Below are 14,759 nucleotides of genomic sequence, written 5' to 3'. Positions count from 1 at the left end.
AAAGCATCCGACACCCCTAACATTCATTCAGCCCAATAACTCTTTCCACACACGGCTTAAAGCTTGGGAGAAGGTGAATCATACGAAACAGAAAACCTTACTTGTTTATCTAGAAGAACATAGGTTACTCCACAGGTGCTGCTGGAGTTGCACATTGTTTTCAACCAAGGCTCCTTCTGTAATAGCAGATGGGTGAAGGCTTTGGCCAACAAGCAGACAAAATTCAGGACTAAAATTTCTAGTTCCTCTCTAGACAGATCTCCTAGTTAGGGGCAAGCATTCAAGTCTGATATGTGTTTGCTGGCCTTTGTTTATTTTATTGAATCAAGTCAGACCAATGTGTTTGCTTGCTTGTTAACCTTGAGAAGTTCATGCCTTCCCATCCTCTGTAGCCTGATTCAAAGCCTACAGAAGAGAGCCACAGCCCCTTTTGTTTTTCTGAAGGGGCTGTGGCAAGTATGAACAGCCCAGAAAAATACTAGAGAACTTCCAGAGATCCAATTATACCACAGGGATTTCCAAGATAATATCTTAGTAACTAATGGGGAAATAAGTAGTGTTTTCATAATCTTCAGGCTTAACCTCAGATGCTGAATGTGTGCTAATGTGTATTAAAGAATTTGTGTTGGAGGTCAGAACTTGCTCTTTTGCACAATAATTGGGAAAGCCTTTCCAAAGGTCCACATATCTGTTTCTTCTACCCTAGCCGTTTGTTAAACTCTCCTGTGAGAGGCTGATCAGGATCAACGCTCCTTGCACTGACATCCTGGCCATGTAAGACATTCTAAACATGTCCAGAAGGGTTCACCAAATACTAGAAAAACCTTTAGAAAAAAAGCTTAAAAAATGCTGCAAAGGGAAAGAATGCATTAAGAAGAAATATCGTATCTAATACAGTTAGGTAAGTATCTTCTTTTCCTCCTGTAAATATTTGACCATGAAATTCAGTGAGTTTTCTGCCACCAAAAAAGTCACACAACGTAAGTCAAAAGGACATCCTTCCAAAAGACTGAGTTTACAGAGCATCCAGCACAACAGGACTCTGCTTTCATGTCTCTGGGTCCTTTTGAACTACTAGCATAGCACAAGGCAACTAAGCAAGTAGACATTAAGAAGGGAGGAAGAAGGGAAAGGATAAAATACCAAGTACTTTTTTGTGTAGAATTTGAACTTAATGTATGCATTGACCAGCAGTAGCACTGCTTAGTTTATTTTGCAACTAGGGACGTAATAAACCTAATTAAAGCTTAGCTCGTTGGATTGTGTTCACCTGTAATTCAGTCTAAGTACATAAAATTGTACCTCTCTGTCTTTACTGTGTAGGTACCCATTGCCATCATAATATAGAAGCTCTCAAAAAAATTACGTTTACCCACCTATCCTTTCTTTTCTTGTTAAAAAGAGGCAAATTTATGGCTACTACCCTTGCCAGTGCACACCTGGGAGCAAGTCTGAATAAAGAGATAGCTTCCACACTTAGTTCTGAAAGCCACACCAGCAACACTTGTGCTTCTTCTTTTACCACCTAAATCTGCGACTCAGTTTGCATTCATTAATTGTTTTGTCTTCCTGGATATTCTACCATTGAGTTGATAATTTCCTTCTTCCTCTAAAAAGCTGCTTTCATAGGACACTAGCTGCAGACTGAGAAACAGTATCTTGGGTGATGAAGATTATTTCTAATCAGGCTTTCTAAATCAGGAAAAAGTAAGGGAGGTGCACGTTCAACAGCATCCTGCGCTGGGAGATTTGTTGGGTATTTTCTGGTCAAACTGAAAAAATCTCAAAACTGGTAAATGAGACTAAAATTGCAAACATGGGGCCAGATGTTTGATGAGGAACAGTTGTTTTGGGGTGTTGCCAACATTCCCATGTACCTCCAAAGTCAGTTTGTAGTCTGGCTGATCCCAGGGCTGCAGCCCAGTTTAAGGTACAGAAGGGAGCACCTGTACATGGGTAAGGCTGTGATTCACACATTGTTGCAACATTCTTGTCCCCTTTGAAAGTCCATGATTTTGAAGTTTTCATGGTTTGAATTTTGAAAAACTACATGGGGGGGTGGGGGGGTGGGGGGAGGAGGGGGGTTGGAACTAGATGATCTTTAAGGTGCATCCCAACCCAAACCATTCTAGGACCCTATGAAAACAGAAGAGAGAAACTCCACATTTGAGTCTATCCTTGTTTTGTATTTTTGAAGCGCTTGTATTTCATCCAGGAAGAAAACCATATACAGGTGAGATTAACTTCACCTGTTTGATGGCTCCACACATGCCAGAAGCTGCAATTTACACTTTGTAACTTTGAGTGTCTGTACTTGTTCAAGGCTTGTACTTAGGCACTTGTTGAAATGCATTCATAAGCTCTCAGGGTCTGTGTTGCAACTGTTGACTGAAAGAGGGTAACAATATACGGAGGTGTGTCTTTGGTACAATAAATAGGTTAATCTGGCTAAATGGAAAGAGTTTCGGTCTGTAACATAATTTTTTATCACTTTATTTAAACAGCTGTATACTGTTCAGTAAATTGTAAGGAATGCTTTTGCACTGTAGTTTTGACATATTAAATATATTTTCTTACAGTAAAAAATCACCTTATATAACGTTAATGACTATTAGTACACATTAATAGAACTTCGATTGTATGAATCTATGTCTCAGTCGTCTCCTGCAACCACTCAAGTGTGACGGTAGTGGAAATCGACTTCAGTTTCCCATGTCTCTCCATTGAGCTAAAAGAAGGTAAATCACAGGTAGTAAATTTGCTAATTCATGTTGCTTTTGTTGCCAGAATAGACAGGTGGGTGCACAGCTGCAAAAGAAATAAAAAAGAAATCCCAAGGGAGCTATGATTCAAAGTAAAATTGTTTGGATGACATCCAGTGGAAAGTAATCGGAGATGCAGAGGCTGCAATATGTCTGAGCACCTGCTAAACAAATAAATATAATCTTTATAGTTTTGGGCATTTACAAAAATAAATAATGTTTTCAGTCAGCTTCTTTTCTGGTAACTTATTCCTGTGCTTGAACTTTTACTTCCTAAATCAAGGTTGTGTAAGAGTTCGTACAAAAGTAACAGCATAGTATTTATGAATACTTACTGCAGGTTCACCGTTCTTCTTGTAGGTGTTGATTTTGGCCTTAACCCAAAACCCCAAAAAGATTTAATATTGAGGATGTTGAATCCATTGTTTACAGGGAATTCTACTCACGGCAATCTTTTAGTGTAAAACAAAATGTTCTTAGCTAGAGATCTTGATTCCACCTGCTCCGAGTTTCATTCAAATTTAAAAGGGATTTTTTGTGTTATGTGAAGAATAGAACATATCATTCTATCTAATTATTTCAAAAGGCAGTGCTGAAATTCAGGGGCTAAAACTGATTATAGTTGTATACTACTTCAGTTTTAACACCATATAATTCATACCGAAAACACTAGTAAGCTTTACAGTTGGCAGATATTTCACCTTTTTATTTTTATTTTTATTTCCTTCCTTTAGTTTTTTGGTTTTGGTTTGGGTTGGGGTTTTGTATGTATTTTTTTCTTACCATAACTGTTTACCACCATGCTGCGGTTGTAAGGCTTGGAAGGAAGAGGCATGAGTTGATTATGGGTTTATAGTGTCCAAACCACCAGTTCTGGGTCTGTTCTGGTCTGTGTTTTGAGAACACAACATGGCGAGATGACCAAGGAGCAGACAGAGTAGGCTGCTTGAGACTAACCAGTAGCACAAAGGGACTGAAAGCCAGAAATAAAGGGAAAACCTTTCCTACAAGGTATCTGTGATTCTGATTCAATCAAATACATAGTGATTTTTTTTTTTTTTTTATGATAGTATTAAGTCACCTCTCTGGCATCTTTCATTCGGAAAACTATTCCTTTAAAAAGTTTATTTTTATTGTTTTATTATTCACAGTGGTATGAACCCAAAGGTCTCTGCTAACCAATCTGGAATATAGCACAACAGAAATTTAAAAAGCAAAAATCCGCAAAGGATTCATTATAAATAACTTTATTTTTCAATAGAGATCTGAACATAATCATGGACATAAATGCCTTTATTCTGAAAGAGTTCAGTGACTTGAATCATCACATTTAATGTGCAGCTCCCAACCAATTCCTAAAATTTTTCAACAAAAAGAAACTTGCTTCCAAACCTACAGTTTGGCTTGCAACATTCTTCCTTCCACACATCCCTCTCCTCACCCATAGCTCCAATATCAGCTAGTTATAGTCCTCCAAGAGGCAGGATGAGTATGGGGCAGAGAGAAGAGACAATACGCAATAATGAAGAACAACCTGAGCAGGTTGCAGGTTGTCAGGATCCTGTCTCTTACTCTGTCACAGTCATGTGCAGTGGCCTATGCCAAAATATGTTACATCTCTGTGCTTCAGCTTCCCAACTGCAAACAGGGTATAAGATGCTTCCTTTTGTATCATGCCTATCCTTTTGGAATCAAGGAGTCTACAGACTATCTTTTACTATGTGCACATGCAGGGCACTGTGTCCTCTGTGTGCTATTGTAGCACAGCTTAGGAAAATATGAATCCCATTAGTATAAAGGAGAAAAGTGTCTCCAGCAGGTCTCTGGCTGTACTCCCTCAGGACTGTCATAAATGGGAGCTCACCTGATGTCTGGGACAATTCAGCTGTTACCACAAATCCTCAAGCAGAAACTATTAATCGTTCACATCACAGTGCTAAAAAAAAAAGGCTGCTTTTTAAGGTACTGAATCAGCTGTACACATCACTACAGAAAGGTTTAAAAGAGAGGACATTTCTATAGTTCAAGGACATAGAAGAGAGATTAGAATTGTATTTATTTGCATTAAGTGCCTGCAAAAGTCATCAATCCAACAACCTTGGAAACTCAGGAAAATGGCCACGCTGACACTCAGACTTGGGTATTGCCTTTAGACCAGAAATGGGCAACATTGATAAGAAAGGCTTTCGCAAGTTATTGTTATACCAAAAGCCCTGTGCCATTTCTAAATACTTCTATGCAGGTCCCTTTTGACCTTTCCATCCTGAAGAGACCTAAAATTACTGACTTAATATGCAACTATTTACTAAAAGATAGTTCCTCTTTCTATCATTTCTTTTTAATCAAGCTGCACCTTGAGGTCTGGTGTCATTTTTTAATTAACACCTAAAGATTTTACCCAACGAAAAATCCACATGCCCATAACAAGGCTTCTGTAAAATGAAGGCGCTTATGTTCAAAACATGAACACTAAGCCCTTCGCTTGCTTCCCTCTGCCCCCCACCCCAAATTAAAAGGTATTTTCCTGTTTCACCTCCAAGCGTCCCACATGTCCACAGTTCCGCATCACCACACATCCACCGCCACCTATCCTGTGGCCAGCAGCAGCAGGGCAGGGAAAGGCAGAGGAAGGTTACTTATGAGAAGGAACAAGGTTCAGGAAATGTCATTGCATCTGCTTTGTCTTACTTACATTAGAAGCTTGACCAGCTCCCTTTACCCATTGCAGGGACAACACACCACCAGGGAGAGAGAAACACAGTGAATGTCAATCACAGACCAGCATGCTCTTCACTCCATCACACCTGCGCATCCAGGGGCTCCTGCCTGGTGGCACAGATCCTGATCCAGACACTAGCATAAAACCAAATCAGTCTGGACATGAGGTTTCCTAGAGGTGGACTTCTTTGGAGATCACCTTCTGAGGGAACAACCATGAAGCATGAGCATGCATGAAGGGGCCAAGTTTTGTTCCCCGTGATCCCACCAACTCCTCTGACAAAAGGACAAAGCACTGGGAGTCTTTGTAAGTACTGTCGGTGAAAGCAGCTTCTAGGCTGCTTTAATACGTGCAAGAGATTTGTCCACTTTTCATGAAGGTCCTGCATGGAGATGGATAGGTAAATGTGAATTAAAAATAAAATACACCTTTAGAGCTTAAAGGAGATGTTTGTGATGATGACGATGGCTTGACTTCGCGAACGAAGATTTGGAAAGGGCTTTACCCATGCTTACTGCAAGCACTCTGATGACTAAAAAGGGCAATGCGGGATAGGCAAATCTGGCTGCAAAAAGTGGAGGCAGCAGTGATGGAAGCGTTCAAGGAGTTGCAGGTGATGGCGGTAGATAACCCATGATTCAGACCCATATGGAAGAGCAGACATGCAGGGTTGGGTCTGTGACTTCCAGTGCACCTTATCACCTGCCGTTTCGTCCCTCGCCTGTCACTACAGCGCTTTGCAAGTATGAGTAAACCCTTTGGGCCTGCGCAGGGGATTTTTTTAGGTGAGGCACAGTGTGCGCGGAACTGGTCCCACCCTTTACACCTGAGGTTTGTCTGCCAGGGCCTAGTGAGGTTGGACAGTGACAGCAAAGTCCTCAGGTCGTAGGTTTGATTAGAATATCCTTCTCTTAGATGGATGGCCTTACAGGACTAAACGAGCTCCATCTGCCCGGGTTTGAAATTAGAGTTGTCCTTCTCCTAGGATGGTTGCCCGAAGGTTGGTGAGCCCATCCTGCCCATGGACACACTTTGTCTGACCCTTCAGCTGAGACCTGTCTGGCATGGGAGACCCTACTGGAGGCACATGCCACCACCAGCGTAGCTCCCAACCTCACAAGGGCACACAAGCTCTTTTTCCACGACAAGGGGGTGTTTGTGAAAGAGAGATGTTTGTAGTGCATCCCTATAACTATGTAACTATGTTTATAGCATAATACTATGAACATACCATGTTACAGACCAAACACTTTTCCTTTTACGTGTTACATGCCTTTGTGTCTGATGCTGTTCCTGTGAGTTTCAGTGAGAAGCATGTTGGTCTGATTAGCCAATTCTCAGCCTTTCCAATTAGTGGTGATTAAAATAAAAGAAGTTTTAAGACGACATCTACTTTCATTTTCTGTTACTTTTAGATCACAACTCAAAATTCGTCAAGGATACTTCTGACACAGAAACGCTGTGAGTAAAAGTAATCAGTGGAAAGTCTATAGCAGGTTAACTGCAAAGGTAAGTGGATAAACATGTTTGTAATACTGAAAAGACAAGAACAATACTAGCGGCAATCCAAGAGGATAATTATTTTTTTTGTTGCATCCTGTAAGTCTCCAGTTTTAACGTGTCACTTTGTTTCTGGGGCATTTATACACTTATGAGCATTACAAAGGTGTACGCACTACACGTGTTGTGCTTAGCTTCATAAAACACATGGAGGGGAACTGTAGATATCTATACAAGGTGCTTTATGTTTTCTGTTTCTTTCCTGCTGAATTCAGTGCAGATTTTGTCTCCCACCTCTGCTGCTGAACCAGAGCTTTCATAAAGCATTTTGTCCAAGGTGACAATGGTCTTCTTCTGAAATACGCACATCTCTGGAGTCATCGCAGGGCTGAGCCCCTGACATCCCAGACAGGGCTTCAGCAAGAAGCCCCTGCTAGAAAATGGCAGTGCTGCAGACACGAAGGACCACAGGTAGGAAGGATCACAAGTACTGTGAGGAGGAGGGAGTTGGACTCCAAGATCCTCATGGGTCCCTTGCAAGGCGAGATACTCTGTGATTCTGTGAAAGAGCACCTCTGCAGTCTCTAGGAGCCACATAACTACACACCATGCTGGCAACAAGGGCTGTTTTCCTTTCTAATACAGCCTCTGCCTGACAAAAGCACAACTCTACGTGCAAGGCTGCAGCTACCCTAAGAACCCTACCAAGAAGATGGCATAGTGCTGTCACCTGAACCGTCACACAAGCCTGTTACAGTTGGATGCTGGATAATGCGCATGGAGCTGTTCAGGAACATTGGAAAATCTGGGCATTGGAAAGCAGAAAAACTGATCAGAGAGAAAACCTCTGTCATGGGTGGAGCACAGGGCCCTCGCTCTCTTATGTGCCACAGGAAAATAAACTTCAGGTACCATTTCACGTGTGCTGCCAGTGGTTCAGCTCCCAGACCAGTAGGAGCCAAGTGAAGCCTATCAGCCTTTACTTGAGACAGTGTCACTGGATGTTTAACAGCAGCATGTTTTATTCTACTATTTTCTACTTGAGCACATCAAGAAAACTTGCTGAGCTCTTTTTTCTCTAATGAAAGCAAATACGCATGCCTGGTGCAAAACACTTGCGTTTTCATTAAATCAATACAAAGAAATGTCAATTCTAAGCAGTGTTTAATCATCACACTGAGTGCAAGCATGTGCACCTGCAGCTGCACACATGAACGACACAAGTGCAAGCTGTAAACCTTGTGGATGTGAAATTCCATGACGAGGAAAGTTTAAACTACTCTGTCCGTTTTCACACCCGCCAGCTGCAGTCACTGTCCTCCGAGTTACATTTTCCTGCTCAACTGAGTGAAACCTCTGGGTAACACCAGGCAGAGCTTCATTTAATCTCCACATTCATTACATTCATTAGTAAAAAGAGAAGCTGTGGCTGCCCCATTCCTGGCAGTGCTCAAGGCCAGGTTGGACGGGGTTTGGAGCAGCTTGTCTAGTGGAAGGTGTCCCTGCACATGGCAGGGGGGTTGGAACCGGATGGGCTTCAAGGTCCCTTCCAGCCAAAACTGTTCCATGCTTGTATGAAACTACGGAGGGCAAGCTGCCAACTCCATCGCCACAAGAGCTCTGTGTGAAGCTTGGCGACCACTGCAGTGCCCCCAGCTCGCTCCGCTGCCTCCGCAGCGCTTCTCCCTTATCTCCAGCCTCCAGCGATGGGCGAAAATCCGAAATACCGAAATACCCGTTTTCAAGGACAAAAAGAGGAGCCGGGAATGGAGGGGGATCCCCGCCCGCCGGACGCTGCTTCAGGTCCCGCTCCTCCTCTCCCGGACACGCGTCTGCGCGGTGGCGGGGCCCGGGGGCGTCTCAGCGAGGCACCCAGCGGAAGCGGTACCCGCCGGCGGCCGTGCGGAAGGTGAAGGCGCTGCCCTGCGGGAAGGCCAGGGTGCGGATGCCGCCCGCCTCGCCCAGCGCCGTCCGCAGGCTGCCACCGCCCTGCAGCCCCCCGCCGCCCTCCAGCTCACCGCAGCCCGGGCGCGGTGCGGCGCGGGAGGTGCGCAGACCGCGGAAGGAGCCGTGCAGGCGCGGGGCCGGCCGAGGGCGCTTGGCCGTGGGGCTGCCCCCCGGGCTGCCCCCCAGGGTCCGCAGCGCGGCGCGGCACTTCTCCGACACGGCCCGCAGCATGGCGTCCACCGCGGCCGCCTCCTCCCGCGGCTCCGCCCGTCCGGCACCCACACGGGACGCGGCGACAGGAGGAGGCGGAGGGTGAAGAGGCGGAGGAGGAAGAAGGGCGTCCCCGTCGGTGCACTGCGGGAGCATCAGCGTCTGCCGGGGCAGAGAGCGCGACTTAGCGGGCTGCGCCTCACCGCGGCCCTGCACCGACCCGCGCTGCCCTGTCCCGAGCTGCACTACGCTGTCCACCACTGCTCCTTCCCCCGCCTCACTGCCCTGCCCCACACAGCCCCATCCCGCACCGCCCCACGCTGCACCACCCCGCTCCAAACTGGACCACACTGTCCCCCACTGCCCTGCTCCATCTCGCACTTTACGCCCAGCACACAGGTCCACGTTGCTCTACCTCACACCATGCCACCCCACCACACAGACCCCCACTGCAACACCCCATCCCACAATCCCGCCACCATGGCCCTGTCCCACCCTCTGCCACTCAGCCTCACCCCGCACCCTGTCCCCACCGCACTGTCCCCAGGGTCCAGCTGTGCGCTGGGGCAGCTAGGCCAGATGTTGTGCAGGCAGCACTTACGTCGAGGACAGCAGCCAGCTGCCTGGCCTGGCTTGCCAGCTCCTTCAGCTGCACGTTGCTCTCCTGCAGTGTCACCAGCTCTTCCTGCCTCTGCGTGAGGGTCTCCTGCAGCTGCGAAGGGCAGGTGAGGACAGGGTGGTTGGGACAGCCGCACCACCCAGAGGCCGGGAGATGCTGCTCACCAGGGCTGTGCAGCACCTCAGCAGGATGAGAGAAGGAAGAAGCCCAGCACAGGCCCGTCAGGGTCCCTACCTGGCTGTTAGCCTCAAGGGCATCTCCCAGTGCTTTCTGGTTCTGGTCTGCCAGGTCCCTCCAGCATGGCGCCGGGGAAGGTGGGTGCTGCAGGGGCATCTGTGCCGGGGGCATCTGTGCCGGCGGCATCTGTGCCAGCACACTGCTCTCCAGCTGTGGGGTGCAGGAGCCAAAGGCCACCTCCTCGCCAAGTGAGAAATCAAAGTCGGTGCAGTCCAGCAATGGTGGCATTAAGGTGGATGCATCTGAAGGGAATAGCCACGGGTGTTAAGACAGGCATCCACATCCTCTTCCCCTTGACCACAGTACACACATTCTGGTATGTCCCAACAAGTTTTTTCTCCACTGTGGCAGCTGTGCACCTAAATTCAATCTCTTAATTTGGCTTTAAATTCCTTCCCCCATGGGAGAAAGCTCAGTGCCAGCCCAGGTTCCCTTAACGGGGTGTACAGAGGCATGCTGCAGACTGCCACGGGGTGGGAATCCTGAGTGAGTGGGAACCCAAAACCCAAAATCAAAGCAAACAAAAGGGAGACAGAACACAGCGTGACTGCTGACATGCAGATGCAGGTGCGTTTGGCTCAGGTAAGGAAAAATATCTACTTGCCAGATATAAAATCATCGATAGCATCTCTGAACTCCTGGAGATCAAACTCTGGTCCATCCTGGAAGTAGGGACCCTGCAATGGGTGAAGTTAACATGCCAGTGAGCAGGGCTCAGGGCTCATACCTTCCCACGCTGCCCACTGCTGCCCATAGTGCTCAGACACAGGCTGGTGCCTGTGCTCAGCACCTTCCCACAGCCCCAGCACCCCTGGGTGCCTGTCTCCTGCCCTTCCACATCTAACGAGCAGGGCAAGACGCTGCCCCCCACTGTGCCCATTTCACAGGGGCGAAGTCTGAGGCCGGGTGGGCTGCCAGCACCCATCACCTTGAAGGGACCACCCCGTGGGTGCCTGTGATGGGGCTGCCAAGCCTGCCCCAGCTGGGGGTTACCTGCTGCAGGGTCACGGGGCCGGCCGGGGTGGTGGGAAGGATGGGGTCACAGGCTGCCAAATCCTGCCAGTCGATGGTGGTGAGCGCTGGGGGCAGTGAGAGACAGCGGTGAAGGGCCCGCGCAGGGATGGGCACAGCCAGGGCGGCGCGGCTGAGTGGGGATCGCGGCCAGGGGCGCACCTCGATGGGCACGGCCGGGGGACGCGGGGCTGGGGAGCAGGGCGGGGGCCGGCGGACACTGGCGGGGGTCTGGGCGGCCATCGCGGACAGACTCACCGAGGGCGGGTGCGGCGGAGGCCGGCGGGGCGCCGCTGCGGCCAGGGAGGGACGGGGGCGCTCGGGGGCTCGGGGCGGCCGCCACCGCACCCCCGACAGGCCGGGCCGACTTCTTGCCCGGGCGGGCGGGCGGGCCGGCTGCCCTGTTGGGGCAGATGCTGCCGAAGGCCCGGCGGCGGCCGCCCTGCTCCATCCTGCCGCCGCGACACCGGCCCCGGCACCGGCCCCGGCCCCGGCGGACGCCGTCCTGCCCGCGCCCCGCTCGGCGCCGCCCCGCGTGCAGGGGCGCCAGGGGCCGGGTCCATGCCGGGGCTGCCCGCGCCCGGCTGCCCTCCGCCGGGGCGCGGAAACCTCCCGCCGCCTCCCCGGACCGCGCCGGCCGCTCCCGCGCCCGCGGAGCCCTTCCCCGCGCCCGCGGAGCCGGGGCGGGCGGGGGGGGGGGGCTGTCCCGGGGATGCTGCCTGCGCCGCTGCAGAGGACACTCCGCCCAGGTCCCGGTGTCATCAGCTCCCCCCGCCCCGGTCTCTGCCGGGGGCCGGGCGGGTGTTTGTAAGGTTTCTGAAGCGGCAGGGCCAGGGGCCGTCAGCGGCGGAAGGGCAGGGTGAGGACAGGGCAATCCCAAACCGTCCTGCGGCATCGGGACTTCACTGAGCCCCGCACCGGGAGCGGGGGGGTTGTCCCCACCTGGGGGGTCCCGCACGGCTGTTAGGCCGAGCCCGTCTGAAATCACGGACGGGGCCGGAGGAGGCTAAACCCGAGGCTCCCGCGATGGGCGAGAGGGTGTTCCCCGCCGCAGCACCTCGGGCGGCGCTGCTCCTGCTGCCCGCGGCTCTGGCGACCGGCAGCACTCGGAGCGCGGCCCCGCCGCAGGCGCTGCCCAGCCTCCGGCGACAGCCGCGGGTGTGTCTGTGCGGCTCCAGCGCCACAGCAATGCAATGGAGAAAGTGCAGTTCTATGATTCCAATGTTGCCCGTGCTACAGTGCCACCGTGTAGGAGCATACATGCAAACAGGAGCATGCACGTGGGTTACAGACTTGCTGCAAAACCAGCAACCAGTTGCTTTGTTATTTGGCGTTTTGGTTTCTTACACTCAGACCCCTTCATCTATTTTATCTTTATTTATTTTCTTTCCCCGAGCCATGACCCAACCAGCGAGAATCAGTTTGAAATGGTGAATGACACCACCGGCTACCACTGTGTCCTGGAGCTGGAGCTAACTGCCGGGCCAACTCGTTCCGTGCCCGTGTGTGTGCTCTCCCAGCAAATAAAAGAGAATGGGTCACAAGTAGAAAATGGTTTATTCAGCGTTTATTCGGTCCTTCCGCAGTTATCTTTATGGACCATCCTCCAAATAGATAACACAATGTTATCCATGCTATTTACACACTGGGGTTTAAGAAACAGCAAAGGGAAAGTGCAACTGACGGCCAGTAACATCATGTGCAAAACGTGATCCGACTCTCAAACGCTAACGATCGGTTGATCAGACTACACCACCTCTACAAAGCACAAACGGCGAGCCAGCACGGAGCCCGCTCAGCCAAAACCGAGGCGGGCAGTGCAGGGATCGCAGGCGCCGGTTCCGGGCGGCGCGCAGAGTCAGCGGCCGCCCCGCAACCAGGGGCACTTCTGGACTACCTCCGGGGGCAGGAGGAGCGGCAGGGACCGCCCGTTCAGAGACACCAGCAGCTGAAGCTGCTCCATGCAGTCCCGCAGCAGCTCCTCCGAGTAGCCGCTAACCCGCAGGTCCAGGGGCCGGCGGTGGCCCAGCAGCCGATCCGCCAGCCCCAGGCTGCCGGCGGCCAGCAGCGATGGGGTGTACCCGATGAAGGCGTAGTCCGCCAGGCTGAGCTCAGCGATGCCGCCCGCCAAGATCCGGGCGTCCGATGCCTCCGTCGCGTCGGCGCCCTGCGCCTGCAGCCGCACCTGGCTGAAGTGTTCCAGGAAGAAGCTGATGGTCGGCGCCGACAGGTCGAAGCCCAGGCGGAGCAGGACGATGCACTCCAGGTTGCGGAGCTGCTGGACGGTGAAGGCGCCGCAGCACAGGGCGAGAAGCTCCTTTAAACTGGGTGGGTGTACCTCCACCTGCAAAGGGGAGACGGGAGGAAGGAGCGGGGAAAAGGGATACGGAGCCCGGCCGGGGGCTGGCCCCGGGGCCGCTTGGGGTGGCCGAGGAGTGTCGCAGGGACTCCGGCGGCGGGGCAGCCCCACCTACCTGCTTGGAGGCGATGAGCAGCGCCGTCACCCCCAGGAGCTGGAAGCAGTCAGCGGCCACGGGGGTGGTGGCGAGGAAGCGGTCGAGGGTGTTGACGGTTAGGCAGAGCGCCTCGAAGGAGAGCCCGAAGTGCCGGTGCACAGGGATGAGCCAGCTCACCAGCTTGCAGCGCGCCTCCGCCGTCACCTGCGGTACCGGGAGCGGGTCAGGCGGGGCCGGTACCGCGCTACCTCCGCCCGCCGCCCCCTCGCCGTCCCCGCTGCCCACCTGCGGCTGCCGGGCGAGCGGCTCCCGCGGCTGGAAGCGGCTCTCCAGCCCCTTGCGGGAGCGGTACCAGCTCTCCCCGTAGTCGCGGAAAGCCTGCAGCTCCTGCGGGCTCTCCGCCACCGCCGCCGCCGCTGTCCCCGTCCCCGGGCGCCGCCGCCGTGCCGGGAGCCGCGGGCAGCGGCAGGGGGAGCCGCGGGGCTCCCTCCGTTGCGGGGTGCAGCCGCGCCGCCCGCTCGCCGCCGTCACCATGGCGGGCGGCCCGTGTCGGGTCGGCCGCGCGGAGCGGCGGCGGCCGCGGCTATTTGAGCGGCGGGGCCGGGACCGCCCGCCCCCGGGCACCCTCCCACCCCCCTGCAGCGCGGCGGCCGCTGGGCGCCGCCGGGAGCGACGTCTCCAAAACAGAAGGCGCCGAGTTACCAGCCTCGGCGGCAGGAGCCGCCGCGGGGCTGCGAGCTGCGGGGAACGGCTCCGAGCACGGCCCCTCAGTGGAAGGGCATGCAGGGCACTGGGCAAACGTGCCGCGGTACCCGCCTCCGGCGGAGCCGGAACCGAGCCCTCGGGAGCTGCTGCATCTTCTCCTTTCACAGAATGGTTTGTGTGGAAAGGAACCATGGAAGCTCACCTCATTCAAACGCCCCTGCCACGAGCACCTTCCACTAGACGAGGTTGACTCGAAGCCCCATCGAACCTGGTCTTGAACACTTCCAGTCTGACCTCAGCTCTGCAGTTTAAATGAGATGAGCTTTACGGTTCCTTTCCACACAAACCATTCTACGGTTTTGTTATATGAGCCATGGATCAAGTCCACTATAGATGAGGAAAGACTTGTAGAAGGAAACAGAAAACCCCTCCCTGGTAGAGTGCCAAGGAAGATGTTAGTGGGAAAAGGAGAAGAGAGGTTCAAGCAGTCTATTCAACAGTAAGAGAGGAGGGGATGGAAATTCTGCAGAGGACAGCAGGAGCAGTAAATCATCTGCAAGGAGAGGGGACAGAGAGCAGCAGGACACACTGCC

General features: G+C 52.2%; 2 protein-coding genes across 2 annotated transcripts; both read right to left on the bottom strand.

Annotated features, from left to right (window-relative positions):
- Nucleotides 1–8,306: 8,306 nt before the first annotated feature.
- On the bottom strand, nt 8,307–10,222 carry MCIDAS (multiciliate differentiation and DNA synthesis associated cell cycle protein). Its single transcript, XM_065663262.1, has 3 exons — nt 9,992–10,222; nt 9,740–9,850; nt 8,307–9,300 (listed from the first exon to the last, which is right to left on the bottom strand). Exons 1-3 carry the CDS (start codon nt 10,220–10,222, stop codon nt 8,842–8,844), a joined length of 801 nt encoding a protein of 266 aa, XP_065519334.1. The 3' UTR covers nt 8,307–8,841.
- Nucleotides 10,223–12,516: 2,294 nt separating this feature from the next.
- On the bottom strand, nt 12,517–13,995 carry CCNO (cyclin O). Its single transcript, XM_065662638.1, has 3 exons — nt 13,747–13,995; nt 13,480–13,665; nt 12,517–13,349 (listed from the first exon to the last, which is right to left on the bottom strand). Exons 1-3 carry the CDS (start codon nt 13,993–13,995, stop codon nt 12,864–12,866), a joined length of 921 nt encoding a protein of 306 aa, XP_065518710.1. The 3' UTR covers nt 12,517–12,863.
- Between the last annotated feature and the right edge of the window lie 764 nt (nt 13,996–14,759).

The sequence above is a fragment of the Lathamus discolor genome, chromosome Z, assembly GCF_037157495.1.
Source record: "Lathamus discolor isolate bLatDis1 chromosome Z, bLatDis1.hap1, whole genome shotgun sequence".
NCBI lineage: Eukaryota > Metazoa > Chordata > Aves > Psittaciformes > Psittacidae > Lathamus > Lathamus discolor.
Note: the sequence above shows the minus strand (reverse complement) of the source record. Positions and strands in the feature narration are given on the sequence as shown.

Coding starts and splice junctions, on each gene's coding strand:
- MCIDAS (XM_065663262.1), bottom strand. CDS start 10,222: ATGCCACCATTGCTGGACTGCACCGACTTTGATTTCTCACTTGGCGAG. Junction 9,851..9,991: donor CCCTTGAGGCTAACAGCCAG/GTAGGGACCCTG, acceptor TGCCCTTCGCAG/CTGCAGGAGACCCTCACGCA. Junction 9,301..9,739: donor AGCTGGCTGCTGTCCTCGAC/GTAAGTGCTGCC, acceptor CTGCCCCGGCAG/ACGCTGATGCTCCCGCAGTG.
- CCNO (XM_065662638.1), bottom strand. CDS start 13,995: ATGGTGACGGCGGCGAGCGGGCGGCGCGGCTGCACCCCGCAACGGAGG. Junction 13,666..13,746: donor CGCTCGCCCGGCAGCCGCAG/GTGGGCAGCGGG, acceptor CCGGTACCGCAG/GTGACGGCGGAGGCGCGCTG. Junction 13,350..13,479: donor TGCTCATCGCCTCCAAGCAG/GTAGGTGGGGCT, acceptor TCCCCTTTGCAG/GTGGAGGTACACCCACCCAG.